The 20,565-nt window shown below is 36.1% G+C and overlaps 1 protein-coding gene across 4 annotated transcripts in view; it reads right to left on the minus strand.

The window, feature by feature from the left end:
• Positions 1 to 20,565, minus strand: part of BMP2K (BMP2 inducible kinase) — a 116,573-nt gene that overhangs the window by 59,759 nt on the left and 36,249 nt on the right. For all 4 annotated transcript variants that reach the window (XM_032882717.1, XM_032882569.1, XM_032882646.1 and 1 more), the window contains exons 2-3: positions 13,601 to 13,719; positions 10,247 to 10,352 (exon numbers count right to left, since the gene is read on the minus strand). In XM_032882717.1, the coding sequence (XP_032738608.1) occupies positions 10,247 to 10,352; positions 13,601 to 13,719 (225 nt within the window). The remainder of the gene's footprint in view (positions 1 to 10,246; positions 10,353 to 13,600; positions 13,720 to 20,565) is intronic.

A 20,565-nucleotide genomic window follows, 5' to 3' on the forward strand; every position in this document is an offset into this window, starting at 1 on the left:
TGGTGCTCTTTCACATTCTTGAAACATCATTTCACAGCTGAAGAAATCATAACCTTGAACTCCATGTTGAGATCCTCTTCCAAACCTCCAGTGCAATGAGTAGAATAAATTTTACATGTTAATCCTCTTTCTTCCATCCAGAGGTCCTGAACCACAAAACCCAAGTCCCCAGAAAAAGCTAACTTTGAGCTGCATCTCAAATGCAGAAACAAATAAAATTTCATTATGCAAAATCAAAGTACCCTGAAAATTAAAGTTAAGATTATTCTAATGAGAAACAAACAAACAAAACCAGATTCAGAAATAATTTTTTTTAAAAAGGTGTATTTATATTTCCACTATCTCTATAAGAAAAACATCCCCAGGACAGCTTGCTATGCCAGGAAAATGGATGAGAAACGTGGGAACTGGAGTCACTCTACTAGCAGCAAACCGCCCTCACGAGAACGAGCCCAGTCAAAATGAATGGCGCCATCCCACCAAGCTCAGTCTAGAACAGGTGATTCACTGCTACACAAGTAATAATAAATGACTGTTGCTTTTTGCTACTGAGTTTGGGATGTTTTGTTATTAAATAAGAGCCAATAGGTATATTATCCATGGAAATTTCTGTAAAACACCACCTGGAAATAAAAGCACGTGCGCGCACGCTCTCTCTTTTAAGGTAGACTCCACACCCACCGCCCAGTGAGGAGTCCAACAAGGGGCTTGAACTCAGGACCCTGAGACCAAGACCTAAGTGGAAATCAAGAATCAGGCGCTTAACTGACTGAGCTACCCACATACCTAAACGTTCTTTTCATACAAAGTAGAAATATATTCAAATTCAACTCTGATTCTGGAAGTCTGAAGTCTTACCTAAAGCATGTAATCTCTCTTTAACCTATATACGTCAGAGTATTAGCAAATGAAGCAGTCTCAAATCACGAACCGACAAAGATCTAACATTGATTACAAAAGATGACTGCAAACATCTCATACCTGAAACCATGATGGGGCATATCAGCTACATAACACATTCTTCTACATCCTCAACAGTTTTATCCCTACCTAATCAAAATCAATGTACCTAATCTATATTGGTAACACTGACTGCCTTCCAAAAGTACCTTCATTCTTAAACAATTTTATGCAATATAATTAGCTTCTATAGAAGAAGTAAGGGTAGGGTAATTATTCTCCCATTCTCTATCCCTCCAACTCACCCTCCCCCATGGGAAAAAAAAAAAAGGAACTTATCTAATTGATTCATCTGAGAAAAAGGAACTGAGCATGCTCTATTCAGAGCCTCTGGATCCCTTCTCTAGGATGTAATTACCCACTCAGAGGGTACATTCTGATCTACAGTACATGCAGTAAGCTTAGCTGGTAAAACATGAAGAAAACTTCTAACATAGAAAAGAAGGTGTAATAACAAATAGAAAAAAAAAATCAGAAAAACAAAAACACAAGGAACAGAAGAAAACTTTTTAAAAACTCTAATAACTACAGACAACAAAAGATTTACACCTAAAACAAGAGCAAGGTGCATTTTAACAAAGAACAATGTTGAGAGAAGAGGAAGAGTTCCTGGAAATTAAAAATAACAGAGCACCAAATTCTATAGAGGAGCTGAAAGATATATTTAAGGAATGCTCCTTAATTATAAGTAGAATTTATAAAAAGAGAAGAAAAAGAGAGGAACAAAGAATATGAAGGAGAGGGGAAAAACTGCCAAGAAATAAAGACAGCAAAACTGACCCATAACCAAGGCAATGTATCTGAGATTTTAGAATGCTGGAGATAAAGGAAAGATCCTAACTGTCCATGGAAAAAAAGACTGAAGAATCATAATGCATCAGATTTCTCAATAGTAGCAAATACTAGGGAAAAAAATGGAATAGCGCCTTCAGAATTCTAGAACAAAATTATTTCCAACCTAGAACACTTTCATCAGCCAAATTAACGATTAAATATAGATGCAGAATAAAAATATTTCTATATATGCAAGGTTTCAAAAATGTTTCCCTCCATAACCCATTATCAAAAAGCTAATGAAAAACGTACTCTATTCCAAGGAGGTAGTTTAAAACAAGGAGAGAGGCATGAGCAGTAGGGAGCCCAAAATAGGAAGACAAAGGGAATTCCCAGAATGACAGCTAAATGCTGTTCAAAATTAAGCAGAACTGAAGTCTCCTGAAAGGATGTTTCTATGGAAGAAAAACTAAAATTGACACAAGTATTTAAATGTTTAAGCATACTGTGTATAAAGATTTATAATTCCTTTGGGGAATGTGAGGCTAAAATACTTATATATTGAAAAGGAAATTAGGCAAACGAAAAATGGAGTAATTATTAACTCCAGGAAAAGAATTTTAAAGTACAAGAAAGAAAATGTAATTATAGACTATTACATATCACAGTTAAGTGACAAAATAATTTAAACACCAATTATTAATTTAATCTAAAAACAAATTCTAACAGTAAAATCCTCATCTTTACTTGGAGATACTTTCTAAAACATAAAATCAGAAAGAGCACTAGCAAACTAATTCAAGAGTGTTCTCATGCCCAGAATCACATACTTCCCCTAATTTTCTAAGTTCCCTCTTTTTCATACCCCAAGGATCTCATTAAAACCCCAAGGATCTCATTAAAAATACAGATTCTCCTCTACATAATTAAGTGGAAAAATCTGTAAGTAAATATGAGGAGAAATATCTCAAGGATTTTTATAGTGAATGCCTCTGAGGAGAGGGATAGGGCAAGAGGATAATGATTTAGACACAACTTAACAAAACCCTTTGACTTTTTAAAACATACATATGAATTACACTTTGATAAAAATAAAAATTTTATGTGAATCAGCTTGCTAATTCAAACAAGATTTAAAAAATTTAATTTTTTACAACACAAAAGTATGTCTTCCTCAAAATACAGCTCAGGTCATACTCCTACTTTAAAATTTGTCCCCGGGAGCACCTGGGTGGCTCATTCAGTTAAGCATCCAACTCCTGATTTTGGCTCAGGGCATGATCTCAGGGTCATGATCTCCTCATGACTCTCTCTCAAATAAATATTTAAAAATAAAAATTAAAAAATAAAATGTGTCCCCAAAAAACTGAAATTCATTTGGTTTCCCTTTTAAAATGTCTTCCGGATGACTACTTATTAAACTCATCCAAGGTTACGATTATGCCAGATTCAGTTATCTTTTTTTCTTTATTAACATATAATGTAGTATTTCTTTCAGGAATACAGGTCTGTGATTCATCAGTCTAACACAATACACATAGTACTCATAATACTCATACTATAATTCACAGCACACACCATAGCATATACCCTCCTCAATGTCTGTAACCCAGACACCAAATCACACACCTCCCCTCCAGCAACCCTAAATTTGTTTCCTGAAATTAGGAGTCTCTTATGATTTGTCTCCCTCTCTGGTTTCATCTTTTTTCATTCTTCCCTCCCTTCCTCTATGATCCTCTGACCTATTTCTCAAATTCCTCATATCAGTGACATCATATAATTGTCTTTCTCTGATTGACTTATTTCACTTAGTTTAATTGTCTCTACTTCATCCACATCATTGTAAATGGCAAGATTTCAGTTTTTTGATGACTGCATAGTAGTCCAATGTGTATGTGTGTGTACATATACACACACACTACATCCTCTTTATCCATTCATCTGCTGATGGACATCTAGGCTCTTTCCATAGTTTAGTTATTATGGACATTGCTGCTATAAACATCCGGATGCACGTGCCCCTTCGGATCACCACATTTGTATCTTAAGGGTAAATACCCAGTAGTGCAATTGCTAGGTCATAGGGTAGCTCTATTTTCAACTTTTTGAGGAACCTCCATACTGCTTTCCACAGTGGCTGCACCAGCTTGCATTCCCACCAAAAGTGTAGGAGGGTTTCCCTTTTTCGGCATCCTCACCAAGACCTGTCCTTTCCTAACTTGTTAATTTTAGCCATTCTAACTGATGTGAGATGGTACCTCACTGTGATTTTGATTTGTATTTCCCTGATGCTGAGTGATGTTGAGCACTTTTCCATGTGTCTGCTGGCCATTTGGGTGTCTTTGGAAAAATGTTCATGTCTTCTGCCTATTTCTTAATTGGATTATCTACTCTCTGGCTCCTGAGTTTAATAAATTCAATACAGATTTTGGATATTAGCCCTTCATCTGATATGTCATTTGTGAATATCTTCTTCCATTCTTTCAGTTGTCTTTTGGTTTTGTTGACTGTTTCCTTTGCTGTGCCAAAGCTTTTGATCTTGATGAAGTCCCGATAGTTCATTTTTGCCCTTGCTTCCCCTGCCTTTGGCAATGATTCTAGAAAGAAGTTGCTACGGCTGAGGTCAAAGAGGTTGCTGCCTGTGTTCTCCTCAAGGCTTTTGATGGATTCCCAACTCACACTGAGGTCTCTCATCCATTTTGAGTCTATTTTTGTGTGTGGTGTAAGGAAATGTTCCAGTTTCATTCTTCTGCATGTGGCTGTCCAATTTTCCCAACACCATTTGTTGAAAAGACTGTCTTTTTTTCCATTAGACATTCTTGCCTGCTTTGTCAAAGATTAGTTGACCATAGAGTTGAGGGTCCATTTCTGGGCTCTCTATTCTGTTCCATTGATCTATATGTCTGTTTTTGTGCCAGTACAATGCTGTTTTAATGATTACCGCTTTGTAATAGAGCTTGAAGTCTGAATTGAGATGCCGCCAACTTTGGTTTTCTTTTTTGACCTTCCTCTGGCTATTTGGGGTCTTTTCTGGTTCCATATAAATTTAAGGATTTATTTGTTCCATTTCTTTGAAAAAAATTGATGGTATTTTGATAGGGTCTACATTAAATGTATAGATTGCTCTAGGTAGCATAGATTCTTCCAATCCATGAGCATGGAAGGTTTTTCCATGTCTTTGTGTCGTCCTCAATTTCTTTCATGAGTACTTTATAGTTTTCTGAGTACAGATTCTTCGCCTCCTTGGTTAGATTTATTCCTAGGTGTCTTATGGTTTGGGGTACAATTGTAAATGGGATTGACTCCTTAATATCTCTTTCTTCTGTCTTGTTGGTGTATAGAAGTGCAACTGACTTCTGTGCATTGATTTTTATAATCTGACACTGTACTGAATTCCTGTACAAGTTCTAGCAGATTTGGAGTGGAGTCTTTTGGGTTTTCCACATAAAGTATCATATCATCTGCAAAGAGTGAAAGTTTGACTTCTTCTTTGCCAATTTGGATGCCTTTTATTTCTTTTTGTTGCCTGATTGCTGAGGCTAGGACTTCTAGTACTATGCTGAATAGCAGTGGTGATAGTGGACATCCCTGCCGTGTTCCTGACCTTAGGCAAAAGGTTCTCAGTTTTTCTCCACTGAGAATGATATTTGCTGTGGGTTTTCATAGATGGCTTTGATGATATTGAGGTATGTACCCTCTATCTCCACACTTTGAAGAGCTTTGATGAAGAAAGAATGTTGTACTTTCTCATTTATTGAGAGTATCAAAGGGTTCTTGTTTTATTAATGTATTGTATCACATTGATTCATGTGCAGATGTTGAACCAACCTTGCAGCCTAGGAAAAATCCCACTTGGTCATGGTAAATAATCCTTTTAATGTACTGTTGGATCCTACTGGCTAGTATTTTGGTGAGAATTTTTGCATCCATGTTCATCAGGGATATTGGTTAATTCTCCTTTTTGATGAGGTCTTTGTCTAGTTTTGGGATCAAAGTAATGCTGGCCTCATAAAATTAATTTGGAAGTTTTCCATCCATTTCTATTTTTTGAAAACAGTTTCAGGAAAACAGGTATTAATTCTTCTTTAAACGTCTGGTAGAATTCCCCTGGGAAGACATCTGGTCCTGGGCTCTTGTGTGTTGGGAGATTCTTGATAACTCTTTAATTTCCTTACTGGTTATAGCTTTGTTCAGGTTTTCTATTTCTTCCTGGTTCAGTTATGGTAGTTTATATGTCTCTAGGTATGTATCCATTTCTTCCAGATTGTCTAATTTGCTCACAATGGTGTTCTTATAATTGTATTTCTTTGGTGTAAGGTTGTGATCTCTTCTCCTCTTTCATTCATGATTTTATTAATTTAGGTACTTTCTCTTTTCTTTGTGTTAAGTCTGGCCAGGGGTTTACCAATCTTATTAATTCTTTCAAAGAACCAGCTCCTAGTTCCATTGATTTTTTTAATTTCTTCTTTAATTTCCTGGTTGATCCATTCATTCTTTAATAGGATGCTCTTCAGCTTCCATGTATTTGAGTTCTTTCCAGCTTTCCTCTTGGGACTGAGTTCTAGTTTCAAAGCACTGTGGTATGAAAATATGCAGGGAATGACTCCAATCTTTTGGTACCAGCTGACATCTGATTTGTGACCCAGGATGTGATCTATTCTGGAGAATGTTCCATAGGCACTAGAGAAGAATGTGTATTCTGTTGCTTTGGGATGGAATGTTCTGAATATATCTGTGATGTCCATCTGGTCCAGTGTGTCATTTAAAGCCTTTATTTCCTTGTTGATCTTTAGCTTAGAAGACCTGTTCATTTCAATGGGGGGGGGGGGTGTTAACGTCCCCTGCTATTATTGTATTATTGTAGATGTGTTTCTTTGATTTTGTTATTAATAGGTTTATATAACTGGCTGCTTCCATGTCAGGAGCATAAGATATTTAAAACTGTTAAATGTTCTTGTTGGACAGACACTTTGAATATGATATTGTGTCCTTCCTCATCTCTTATTATAGCTTTGGCTTAAAATCTAATTTATCTGATAAAAGGACTGCCACCCCAGCTTTCTTTTGATGTTTGTTATGTTAGCATGGCAAATTGTCTTCTACCTCCTCACTTTAAATCTGGAGTTGTCTTTGGGTCTAAAATGAGTCTCTTGCAGACAGCATATTGATGGGTCTTATTTTTTTATCCATTCTGATACCCTGTGTCTTTTGATTGGGACGTTTAGCCCATTTACATTCAGGGTACTGTTGAAAGATACGAATTTAGTGCCACTGTACTGCTTGTAAGGTGACTGTCACTGCACACTGTCTCCATTCCTTTCTGATCTATGTTACTTTTAGGCTTTCTCTTTGCTTGGGGAACCCCTTTCAATATTTCTTGTATGGCCGCTTTTGGTGTTTGCAAATTCTTTTAGTTTTTGTTTGTCCTGGTGATAGCCTAGCTGGATATAGTATTCTCGGCTGCATATTTTTCTCGTTTTGTCCTCTGAATATATTACGCCAGTCCTTTCTGGCCTGCCAGATCTCTGTGGATAGGTTTGCTGCCAATCTAATATTTCTACTATTGTACGTTACCAACCTTGTCCCGAGCTGCTTTCAGGATTTTTCTTTGTCTCTGAGACTTTTAAGTTTTACTATTAGATGGTGGGGTGTTGAACTCTTTTTATTGATTTTGAGGGGGTTTCTCTGTGCCTCCTGGATTTTGATACCTGTTTCCTTCCCCTAATTAGGGAAGTTCTCTGCTATAATTTGCTCCAATATACCTTCTTCCCCTCTCTCTCTTTCTTCGTCTTTTGGCATCCCAATTATTCTAATATTATTTCGTCTTATGCTGTCTCTTATCTCTCATCTCTCAAATTCTCCCCTCATGATCCAGTAGTTGTTTATCTCTTCTTCTTAGTTTCCCTATTCTCCACCATTTGTTCTTCTATATCACTAATTCTCTCTTCTGCCTCATTTATCCTAGCACTAGAGTCTCCATTTTTGATTGCACATTAATACCTTTTTTGATTTCAACTTGGTTAGATTCTTTTATTTCTCCAGAAAGGGATTCTTTAATATCTTCTATGCTTTTTTCAAGCCCAGCTAGTATCTTTATAACTGTCATCCTGAGCTCTAGTTCTGACATTTTACTAATGTCTGTATTGATTAGGTCCCTAGCAGTTGGTACTGCCTCTTGTTCTTTTTTTTCTGAGGTGAGTTTTTCCACTTTGTCACTTTGTCCAGAGAAGGAACAGATGAATGAGAGAACAAAATGCTAAAAGGGTAACAACAACCCCAGAAAAATATACACTAAAACAAATCGGAAGAGACCTGAAACCAGAGGGAAAAGAAAGGGAAAAAAATACACACACACACACACACACACACACACACACACATATGATCAGGTGAATAGAACAGAGCCACACACTTGATATTGGGTGTATTTTGGCCTGTTAGAAGAAACTGCCTCCCAAAATTTTAAGAAGGGAAAAATTTATATACATACAAAAATGAGGGTAAATTTTAAAATTTAATTTTAAATTTTAAAGAGGGAAATTTTAAGGAAGGAAAAATTTATATATATACAAAAATAAGGGTAAATACGATGAAGGGATGGAATATGCCTGTAAAGATGAAAATTTAAAAAGATTTTAAAAAAGAATTGATAAGAAGTTGGTAGAAAAAAGAAAGAAAAAAAAGGAAAAAAGGAAAGGGAAAGAATGTGATCAGGCAGGAGAGCAGAACAAAGCCATACACTAGATTTAGGGTATATTTTGGTCTGTTAGAAGAAACTGTATCTCAAAATTTTAAGGAAAGAAAAACTTGTAAGAAAAACTTTTACATATATATTTTTTTTTCTTTTAAAATTTATAAACTTATATAAAAAGTTATATATATAACATATATACATATACACAAAAAATAAGGTTAAATACAATGAAGAGATAGAGTATCATTGTAAAAATGAAAATTGAAAAAGATTTTTAAAAAGGTATTGATAAGATATTGGTTAAAATAGGAAAGAGGAAAAATTCAAAAAAAAATAGAAAAAGAAAAAATAAGGAAATTTTTAAAAATTTAACTTTGAAAGACTAAAGAATCATGGGGGGAAAGCCATGAATTCTATGTGCCGTATTCCCCCAGCACTGGAGCTTTGCAGTTCTCATTGATCAGTAATCTTGGTCTTGGCTGGATGTTCCTGCTGGGGGAGGGCCTGCTGCAGTGAGTGTCAGATGATTCACTTCTCTGCACATCCTACCTTCCACAAAGTGGTCACTTTTCTGTTCACAGAATTGCTGCTATTCTCTTCTTTGATCTCCTGTTAAGTTTGTAGGTGTTTAGAATGGTTTGATAACTATCTAGCTAAATTCCTGGGACCAGATGAAATTAAGGTCTCCTACTCCTCTGCCATCTTGCTCCTCGCAGATTTAATTATCTTTAAAAAAACAGCTGAGGGCTATCTTTACAGGTAACCAAGGGCTACTCTATCCAGCTAACAGCACCACAAATGCTAGAACTCAGGGAAGTGCAGTAAATAACATCAATATCTTCTCCTTAAAGAGATCACATGTTTTACAGTATGAAATATAAATAAAACAATTTAAAAAAATCTAATTTTTTAAATTATATATGGAAATAATTTACAAGTATAACATAATAGATATAATACTGATTCACTTCATTTTCCCCTGTCCTTCCCTCCTTACAAAACTACAGTAAATGAGACTGTATTTTCTCCATCACCATCACCAACTTCCTCTTCCTCCATCACTCAGGAAATGACAAGTGTTCCTAATATAATTAAAAATCATAACTGTCTTACGAGAATCTAAATATAAACCAAGGCTCGCTACAGCCAAAATTGCCATATACCATCTGATTTAAAAGAAAAAAAAAAAAAGCAAGTTTACTGGAAATGAATTAATTGCCCCCTCCAAATATATTAAATTAAAAAGTTTTAAAATTATTAGTAAGGCATGCTACACCAGTAAATATTTCTTTGAAATACCATGATATCCAAATAAAATATAGTTTTTAACCTTCTGATATTTATAAAAGAACCCCAAAGACTATGTAAGTTTATAAATATTATAGATCAAAATACAACTAAATTTATTGTATTTTATATATATTGAAAATTAACATGATAGAGTGCTGGAGAAAATCTTACAACACTAATATTGATAAATTATGCTTTCCTTCGTTGGGCTATAAAAGAAACATATAGGGAGGATGATGTATAACTGCTCTTCACCTGCCTGGATTTCTTGTTTAAACCAACAGCATTTTTCTAATTGTCATTTACATGCTCCTATCATCACTGCAACAACGATGACTAGATTTTAAATATTTCTTAATAGCATTCCTTAATTAGATAATTAAAGCTAGGGATTACAGTAAGTGTCTAGATCAGATGACAGCTGTCCTGGGAGAAACCAAGACACCTAGTAAACCATTTTAAGGACAATTTCTTTTTTTTTTTTTTTTTTTTTTCAGTATAAAACAAATACAGAAAAATACTTACCTCGACAATATTCCATTAAGATAAGCACTTCCCATACATTATCACTAACTGAATTAACAGCACAGTCCAAATAACTCACAATATTTTTGTGACCAGACAGCTCTTTCTGAAAAATAATAATAATTGAAAAACATACATTTTCAAGCTCTACTAGCAATGGTTTAAAGTCTAAATTAATATATTTAAAGAATTTCAAAAAGTAAATTAAGCATAAATATGGAAGCTGACATGTTTCAAAAAGGTTTCCACAGTTTCAATGAAAAGTTTCCTTACATGTGCGTGCCATTTTCTAACAGGCAAATATTCAATGAACACTAATTTTTAAATTCAATCAGGAAGAAAGAGATGGTTCACTCAAAACTAACAGTCTCCCAAAGTGTGCATCATAGTCCTTCGGGACTCAAGAATATAATACCAGAACTTTTGTTTATTTTTAGCTAAAAATACTTTTTAATTAAGCTCTAATATTTATGAACTAACAATTACACTCTAATTTGTTTTTCCTGCAACATACTACAATTTATGTGTACTTAGTTAAGTGGATTTATGAATGTATATACTTTTAACTAAATAACCTACAAAACAAACAAGTGGCTAAAAAAATTCTATTAAGAAACCACAGGTTAAATATAATACTAATAATACAAGTACAAGAAAATAAGGAAAAAATGGCAAATCTGACACTTCTGTTTCTGGTAAAGATAATGATCAGCATGTAATAAGGTTCAAAATAAATCATCTAATTAGGTAGGTCTGGAAATTAAAAAACAATTATCAACAATACTTTTTTAAAATAAATTTACATCCACTATCATTAATAATAAACCCAATTTTAACCATGTAATTTGGAAGCTATACATGTGACTGGTTCATAAATACACAAATATAACAGTAGATGGGCACCAAAAAGAGTTGGAAGACCACTGCTGTAAAGAACGAATCGCCCTAAATTCTGTGTTCAAAAGCAGAGAATCTGAGTTTTATTGCTACTGATGATGACTATATTTTACATATCAAAATTATACAAATTTGGGGCGCCTGGGTGGCTCAGTGCGTTAAGCCTCTGCCTCAGGTCATGATCCCAGAGTCCTGGGATCGAGCTCCACATCAGGCTCTCTGCTCAGCGGGGAGCCTGCTTTCCCCTCCCCCTCTGCCTGCCTCTCTGTCTACTTGTGATCCCTGTCTGTCAAATAAATAAAATAAAATCTTTGGAAAAAAAAACAAAAACAAAAAAACAAAATTACACAAATTCTATCGAAAGGAAGAATTGTGGTACACAGTACCATGTCTAAACTCAAGTTCAAGAACCTAGTCTAAGAACGCCAATTATCTTAGGGTAAATCTCTTCACCCTTTCGACTGACAGCTTTTCTAAAATGCTTTTAAAAACCAAGTCTCAAAGCCTAGTCAATTCTAGTCTAACTAGGGAGCAGGGAGAATAAAAGCAGAATCAGATAAATCCTGTTGTATAAGTGTACCTATCGCTGAACGAAAGGGATCAAATTATATGTTGCTAATGATGTTGACGTAAAATAGGAAATCTCTCTCTAAGCAGCTCAAAGTAGCAATGATATTAACAAGTGTTTGACATGGATGTGGAAAAACTAGAATTCCCATACACTGCTGGTGTGAACATAAAAGGTTCAACTGCTATGGAAAACAGTTCTGTGGCTCCTAAAAGTTAAACACAGAATTACCATAACCCAGCAATTCCACTGCTAAATACAAACTCAAAAAACTGAAAACAAATAAATAAATATATATACACACATATTCATAGCGGCACTATTCACAACGGCCAAAAAGTAGGAACAGCCCAGATGTCCATCAATGTTTTTTTTTAAAGTCCTCAAAAGATGGATAAACAAACCGTGACAGACAGTTAGATACCCACGTACCAGGCAGATGAACCTCAAAAACATGCTAAGTGAAAGAAGCCAACACAAAAGGTCACATATTACACGACTCCATTTACACGAAATACCCGGAATAGGTGACGCTACGGAGACACAGCACAATGGGTGGTTGCCAGGGCCTGGAACAAGGTAGGAATGGGAGCAACTGCTGGCCAGGCGGGGGATTTTTTTTTTGAAGCAATGGAAAGATTCCGAACTAGGCAGAGGTGGTGGCTGCACATCATCATGAATGCACTAAATGCCCGACTGTTCGCTCTAAAACAGTTGATTGTAATAAATAAATAAAACAAAAATTTCATTTCAATAAGACAAAAACTTTAAGTATATATTAGCATTCGATAAACAGTAGATGAGAGGAGGAAGAGAGAGAAGAAAAAGAGAAGGGGAGGAGGAAGAGAAGAAGATGTGGAGGAAGAGGGGAAGGGGGGGAGGAGAAGAGATGGACAGAGGATGGGAAGAGGGAAAGAAGAAGAAGAGGGGGAGGAAACAGGGAAGAAGAACGGGAGGAAGAGAAGGAGGAGGACAAAGAAGATGAGGTGGAGGAAAAGGTAGAGAAAGGGGGAGAAGAGAGGATGAGAGAGAAGTGGAGGAAGCAAGGGAAGGACGGGGGAAGAAGGGAGAGGTAGAGGGGGAGGAGGAGGAAGAGGAGACGTAAGAAAAGGATGAGCGGGAGAAGGAAGAGGAGAAAAACAAGAAGCCATACAGAGCACTTAGAATAAGATAACTTAGAAAAAAAGAAAATTTTTATTTTGTGCATTTTTTAACTTTAGTTAACCAAGTTACTGAAATTTCTTTAACAACCTATTAAAATATTTTTTACTTTTCCTAACATTTAAAAAGAATCTTTCCCTTATTGGAGGTTCTCTTCCCATATATTGTAGAGTACACCCCCCAAAAAAGTAATAACAACAGTAAACTTTATGATTTTTAAAATGAAAAGCAAAACAAAATGTTGTTGAAGACAAACACATTACACTGAATGTATTAAACACCACGGGGAAGGTAAACAACAAATTCAAGACAATAGTTTCTTTTTGGATGAGAACAGCATAAGGATATGGCTAGGAAGGAATATACAGAGACTTTAACCGTATCTGTAAAATTTTAATTCTTAAGTTGGGTAGTGCATAAACTGGTCCTTATTACATAATTCTCTAATTTTTCTATTCTCAAAATATTTCATAATCAAAATGTATTTTAAAAAAGAGGGGGAAAAAGAAAAAGCAGAGTACTCTGCCCATTGAACTACAATAAGAAAGAGAGGATAAAGGAGGAGTTGACTACAGTTAGCCCTAAGAAGGACTGTAAAGAATGCACTTCAAAGGTTTTCTAGACGTGCATACACCAATAAGCAGCTTGCCTAAAACCTGGCTACTGTTAAGTGCAAAACCAAAAGAAAATACAGCAAATTTTTCAAATGGAATTACACTTTCACTTACCATAATTGTAATTTCCCTTTTACAAATGTTGAGGTCGGGCATGCTATTCACATACATTCGTTTCAATGCATGGCGGATTCCACCATTTGTTCGCACCAGGAAAACCGTGGAGAAACCACCTAGGAGAACGAGTACCGGTTAATTACAAAGAAGCAGAAACTACTATCAAAATGATGCAGTATCACTGAGGAGCTTAATCTCAGAAATAAACCACATACAAGACAAAAAAAATAGCAAGCAACTATTTTATTAGATTAAAAGCCAAAACATTGGATTCCTATGACCATCACAAAGTAGCACATGGAGAATAACATGCTCCTCAAATAAACATGCTTCTCTTTTAAAAGTTAAAATACTAAAATTTCATTTTGCCTCTTATGTAACGTGGAAAATGTGACTATAACTGCATTACTATAGTTTGGCACATATTAGTGACTGTCTACTCACTAGCCTCCTCCTCTCTGTGATAACAAAACACTGATGTTCTCTGAGATAGCAACAGAATCAGATGGGTGGGTTCCCCTCCAGTTCCAGGGAATGAACCAACACTGTTATACGGAGATAATGAATCTCATTTCCTCTTGTCAGTATCTGATTTAGGACTAGGTATGTAAACAATTTTTCTATGGGACATAAGGGAAAAATTAGCTGGGGATTGCAGGGAAAGACTGTCCACCCAGAAAAAGAGTGGCTTGTGAAGAAGGCCAAGCTCTTCTGCTAGCTTTTGGATTTTGTTATATATGAATATGATGTTCAGACCTACTATAGCTATCTGTGGTCAGGATGGACCAGACGGGACCATGATGGACCAAAAGGATCAGAGCAAAGATGACCTAGAACACTGACATAGTTAGGCTACTGCATTAGACAACTCTGGAACCATCTCCTTCCAGAAGTCTTAACATGATATAAGTGTCCTCATTATTTATGCCACAGTTATCTGGGCAGTCTGTTAACTGTATTTGAGAAAGCAAATCCGAAACACATTGCTCAGTATTCTAAAGAACAATTATTTCTGTCACATCTACACAAAGACTCCACCTGAAGTCTTTAAAGCTCATCCTGCAAAGGATATTATGTTGTTTAATGTAGTTTAAAACAAAAAATGGTGTGTCACTTTTATCGGTTTGATAGCACTAATAAAACAGAATACTGGGCAATGATAAGGCACCTGCACTGGTTCAACAAAAAACAGTCAAAGGAAAAGTAAACTATTGGGGATAAATGATAGGGGAAAAGAGTTCCTAAGACACTCCAGAACCAGTATGGATTCAATCCAGAGTCTTCATATCCCCCAACAGCAATTCCAAGAAACTGTAAAACTCCCACATTGTAGATTTGGATTTCCATGTACACAATGCAGGGAAAAATCAAATCATCCAACTCGCAAGGTGGTTACCAGGAAAGAAAAAGATGGTATTTGGGAAAGGTACTTGAAGTAAAAGCTCTAACAATGCAGGGAATTTTTTTAAAAGAAGTTCACTTAGCATTAATTTCATATACAAACATTAAGAAATTAGTAGCACTAATAAAGTACTACTTCAACTATTCAAATTTTTATTTGATTTTTAAAATTTTAAAGAAAATGCTGAAAATTAGGTCTATATATGGAGATAGTATAAGTCAAGATAAATTATTAAAACAGAATTTGTTCTGAGATACTTTTCTAGAGCTTCCCCCTAGAACGTTTCCCAAGCAGAGCTAAGCATCAGAATTGTCTGTTGAGCTGGTAACAGAGAGAGAGAGAGAATGAATTTATCTTGAATTGGATTTCCAAGTTCTGACCCAAGTCAGAAAGCCTAAGCAGGACGTGTATGTGTGTGTGTGTGTGTGTGTGTGTGTGTCCCTACACTTTACATTATTCTACTTAGGAATATGTTCTTATATATAAATAATAATGTAAACTGGTTATTAACTGGGGGAATGGGCAGTAGTCTCCCAGTTGGTTCTGATGTACACCCTAACTGAGCATCCACTGAACCAGAGATAAAGTTCTTAGAGGAGTCATGGATCCTATATATTCAATTCTCAACCACCCACAAACAAAGTAACTTTATGCCTATGAATTAGGGAAACTAAGGGAAAAATTTTAATTTTCTTCATAAAACCCCTATTCCTTAAAGTTAAAGCTCGCTGATTTCACTAATTTGAAATTAGACCTAAATCCCACCAGACTTTAGGTTTTCTAAATAGATACGTTCATTAGCTGTGCTTTATACCTAAACTAGGTAAAACTGGTCATTAATAGTGCCTGCTTTGAGAGTGAAAGGGAATAATTTATTTATATTTCTCCAAATACTATATTTTCCAGCAATTTCTGATTATTCATTATCTAACATTATTTGCTTGAAGAACACATTCAGTGGTAATTAGTTAAGAATTATACTAATCCAAGAGAGGAGTATCATCTGCTTGCCATCAATCCATACCTACCAAATTCTTCAACACATATTTTTCCTCAGGGAAGTATTTCACGACCAATCCCATTCAAGTTCATCATTCATCATTCCCTCAGAATTTTTACCTAGAGTTTTGACTACATTATTGTGTACTTCAATTCTCAACTCACCACATACATAGATCACAAGATTACTAGCAGTTAACCACAAATTCCCCTTTTTATATATTTCTATGTCCAACTCAATATATTGTTCAATTCCAAGCAAAGGCACAGTTGTTAAATTAAAGCTATATTTATAATTCCAAATTTGGGGCCATAAGGGTATTATAAAGCATTCCAAATGTGTCCCCAAATCCCAAGAGTAAAAAAACTAATGACAGATACTGATCTGACAGAGTAAAATGGGAAATAATGTGTATTTACACAACTTAACACGAGAAGGAAAATTACTGGAATCTTTTGTAATCTATAAATCATATAATATAGGCATTCCTTTCCAACTGTGGGTACATATTCTGAAAAGCAATGATTATCAGTCTCCCCCAGTTTGTTTCCAGGTTAGACATGCGGTTCACACGTGAAACCACTGCACAGGTTTGCCAAATTCAAATATCATCCCCTTTGTCCACAACCCAACACAAAAAGTATCGTATTTCAATGAAGGAGTAGCTTGAAGCCAACCTAAATTGGTTTCAGTTAACAGTATTAAAATAATGACAATGTAGCTTGCACCTGACTGAACACTGCCTTGGAAAGCCCTGCTCTAGAGACGCCAGGTGCCTTCGGTAATTGTGTGTGAACGTAAGGCATGTATTTCTACAGCCTGACTTTTCTTCCTGATAAACCACTCCTCCTATTAAAAGCCATTATTTTTCCATGCTTTCATTTGTCTTACTTTCCATTTACTGATGGTGCATTTATTTGTAACTCTCCTCAAATGTGTTCAGAAAGATAACATAAAAAAAGGAAAACATGAAAAAAAAAAAAAAGAAAAGAAAACATGAACGAGAGAACCAGTTTCTTTCTTTATCTTCCCTGCACTTCCTCAGGTTCAGATGTTAATTTACCAACTAAGAGTACCCAAAGGAGTAGAAATTCATCAGTAACAAAATAATCCTGAGAACACTACTAAGTAGTCCCCTGGGTTAGGTAAACAAGAAAGCAGGGACCTGGATTAAGATATTAGTTTTATATTATAGTCAACCTGAGATAAATCAAAATGAACAATCCTGCATTTAATCTCAAATGCCAGCCACCCAGGAAATCCTCCAATTACCTGGTACTGATAAAGTTTGTTTTGAAGGTATTTTACACAGGTTTTATCAGATCATCTTTATACAAGTGTCTGGTTTAAAACACAGATACCAGGGCACCTGGGTGGCACAGCCGGTAAAGCATCCAACTCTGGGTTTCAGCTCCGGTCCCGATCTCAGGGTTGTGAGGTGAAGCCCCCTCCAGGGCGCCACACCACAGAGTCCGCTTGACTCACTCCCTCGCCCTCCACAACCACGCGAGCACACGTTCCCTCTCCCTCTCAAATAAACCTTTCTAAAAAATAAAGTAAAATAAAAAACAAAGCACAGATACCCATATATAAGGTTTAGCCTCTCCTCCCTCCACACCTTTTGACAAAAATAGCATCATCTCTAGGGGCTACTGTAGTGTAGACACAAGGCTTAACTCATTTCTTTTTCATTTTTTAAAATTATTTTTAATTAACATATAATGTATTATTTGTTTCAGGGGTACAGGTCTGTGAATCATCAGGCTTACACACTTCACAGCACTCACCATGGCACAGACCCTCCCCAATGTCCATAACCCAGCCACCCTATCCCTCCCCCATTTTAACAGTTGCAGAGTATGCTATACCATGTAAATACCATAATTTGATCATCTCCAAAGTGATGGTCATCCAGATCAGTCTGGTGTTTTATCTGTCTCTTGCTATTACGGACAATAAATGTTGCATTAAACACCCTCGTACAATCATTCTTAAAGACCAGCACTTTCGTTCCCGTGGCATAGACTTCCAAGGTAAGTCCCCCAAAGGAAAAATACACTGCAGATTCAATACTGCCAGGTTAAACCCTGAAAGGCTGTAGCAACTTTCACCAGCAACATAAATCCATTTCCTCACATGCTCACCAGAGCACTTAAAATTCTGCCAATCTGATAGGGAAAGACTTGTGGCACTGTTATTTCTATCTTTCATTCTTCTCATCACCAGTGAAACTGAGCCTCTTTGCCTCTTTTTGCCGGTCACTTATATCCGCTCTTCCATGACTCGCCTTCCTATCACTGGTCTCTTTTTCTAAAGGGTCATCTCTTTCCTTCCATCGTAGGAGAGCATTAGAGAATTCTCCGGACATACAAAGGTGTGCCTATTTGGTCTACCACTTGGCTCCATTTGGTATTGATCAAGGACACACACCAAAGCTTGATTCAGAATCATATAATGGGGGAAGAGGAACTTAATTTTTTTCTTTTTTCTTTTTTTTTAAAGATTTTATTTATTTGACAGAGAAAAAGAGTAAGAGAGCACAAGCAGGGGAAGCAGCAGGGGGAGAGGGAGAAGCAGGATCCCCGCCAAGCAGGGAGCCTGATGTGAGGCTTAATCCCAGGGCTCTGGGATCATAACCTGAGCCAAAGGCAGATGCTCAACCAACTGAGCCACCCAAGCACCCCTAATTTTTTCTTTATATGTCATTGTTGTGTTGGATGTTGTATGGGGTGTGTGTGTTTTTGGAAATTTTTAGAGAAATAATGTAGGACATTTCTTTTAAATGAATGAGAAAAGAACTCATCAACTTAAAACAGATAAAGGAAAGGTACCTTCCACCACTATACAGTAAAAGCGGCATACAAAAAAGTCACACAAAGCCAAGAGATTTCCAATACACATATTGTGATCTCAACAGTAGCATTTACCACTGTACTCCTCCGTAACAAAAATAAAAGGATTTTTAAAGCCTTAAATCCATAAGGTCAAAGAGAATGAAAGAGACAAGACATGTCAACAAAATTTTGGAAGATGAAGAACTTAGGGACACATGGTATAGGACTAAACAGAACAGAGAAAGACCACATCAAGCATTTGATTGGGAGGAAGAGGGAGCAAGGATGAGCAAGAAGCAAGCCTAGTCTAATGACATAAACCTGAAAAACTAAAAAACTACAGATTAGGGGGGGCCCTGTGAATGCGGGGATAGCAATGAGGAAATAGGAAGACTGGATTAAAGTCTTCATAAAAGCATCAGATCTCTAGATTCCCCACCCCATTCCTCATGGCCAAGCCAACACCGCCCTCCCCCTCCAGGCAAGATGAGTTAAACCAGCAGTCATCTGGGACACCAGGCACCATTTGTAGGCATGCGGACAGAAGCGGAGGGAAAGGTGTAGTCCTAAAAACAGGAAAATTAAATAAAAGTCTACACACTGAAAAGAGAATCTCCACCTCAGTCTGAGACCACTGCTCAGCGACAAGCACCAGACAGTAAGTGCATCCTAGTCGTAACAAAGAAGTTCTCTTCTTGGAAACCGGATTAAAAAAATACAGATACGGAAATTTGCGAGTCACAGAAGGAAAACAGAGTGGCTTTCTGACTCATGACATTGAGGTGAAGCCCTGAATTAAGAAACCCTTACTATTTACACAAAGCCCTTCCAATCATCACTTTAAAGAACCTCACTCAAAAAATAAAAAAGACAAAAACAAAAACAAAAACCAGACATCAAAGGTTCATCAGACACAGAAAGACTCCAACATGAAGAGATGAAAACAAGCAAACAGGAAAAAAGGAACTCTGAACAGAGCTAGGACCTAAAGAAATCATCCAATGAACCTATAAACATATTCAGAGTGGAAGGAAAATACTGTAGTCATGAAATAAGAGCAGGGTCCTATAAAAGGGATATTCAGAGAATGAGGAATGATTTTTGCATATTAAAACTAAGAGATCAAAAGGGGAAAACTTCAACAGAGAAGCTAGAAGATAAAATTAAGGAAAATTTCCAGAAATTTTCCAGACAAAAGAAATAAGAAAGAAAAGACAGGAGCATAAAAGGACCAGTGTAACAGATCTACTATCACAGTAACAGAAGTTCCAGAAAGAGAAAATAAAGAAGAAATAAATAATTAAGAATAATATTTATTCTTTCTTCTTTCTTCTTTCTTCTTCTTTAATATTTCTTCTTTATAAGTAAAGAAGAAAAATATATCGAAGATATAATACACACACATATATTCCAAACTTGATGTGCATGGGTTTCCGTAAGTAAAAAGCTAACCATATATATACATATATAGAATATATCCTATATATACACACACACACACAATGGAATATTTGTTATAAAAACGAATGAAACCCTGCCATTTGCAACAACATGGATGGATCTAGAGGGTATAATGCTAAGTGATTAAGTCAAAGAAAGACAAATACCATCATTTCACTCATATGTGGAATTTAATAAACAAAAACAAACAAAGAAAAAAGAGACAAACAAACGAATTCAATATCAGCAACAAGCTGGTGGACACCAGAGGGGAAGTGGGTGGGGA

Source organism: Lontra canadensis, unplaced genomic scaffold (assembly GCF_010015895.1).
Source record: "Lontra canadensis isolate GAN:19392208 unplaced genomic scaffold, GSC_riverotter_1.0 scaffold1, whole genome shotgun sequence".
NCBI lineage: Eukaryota > Metazoa > Chordata > Mammalia > Carnivora > Mustelidae > Lontra > Lontra canadensis.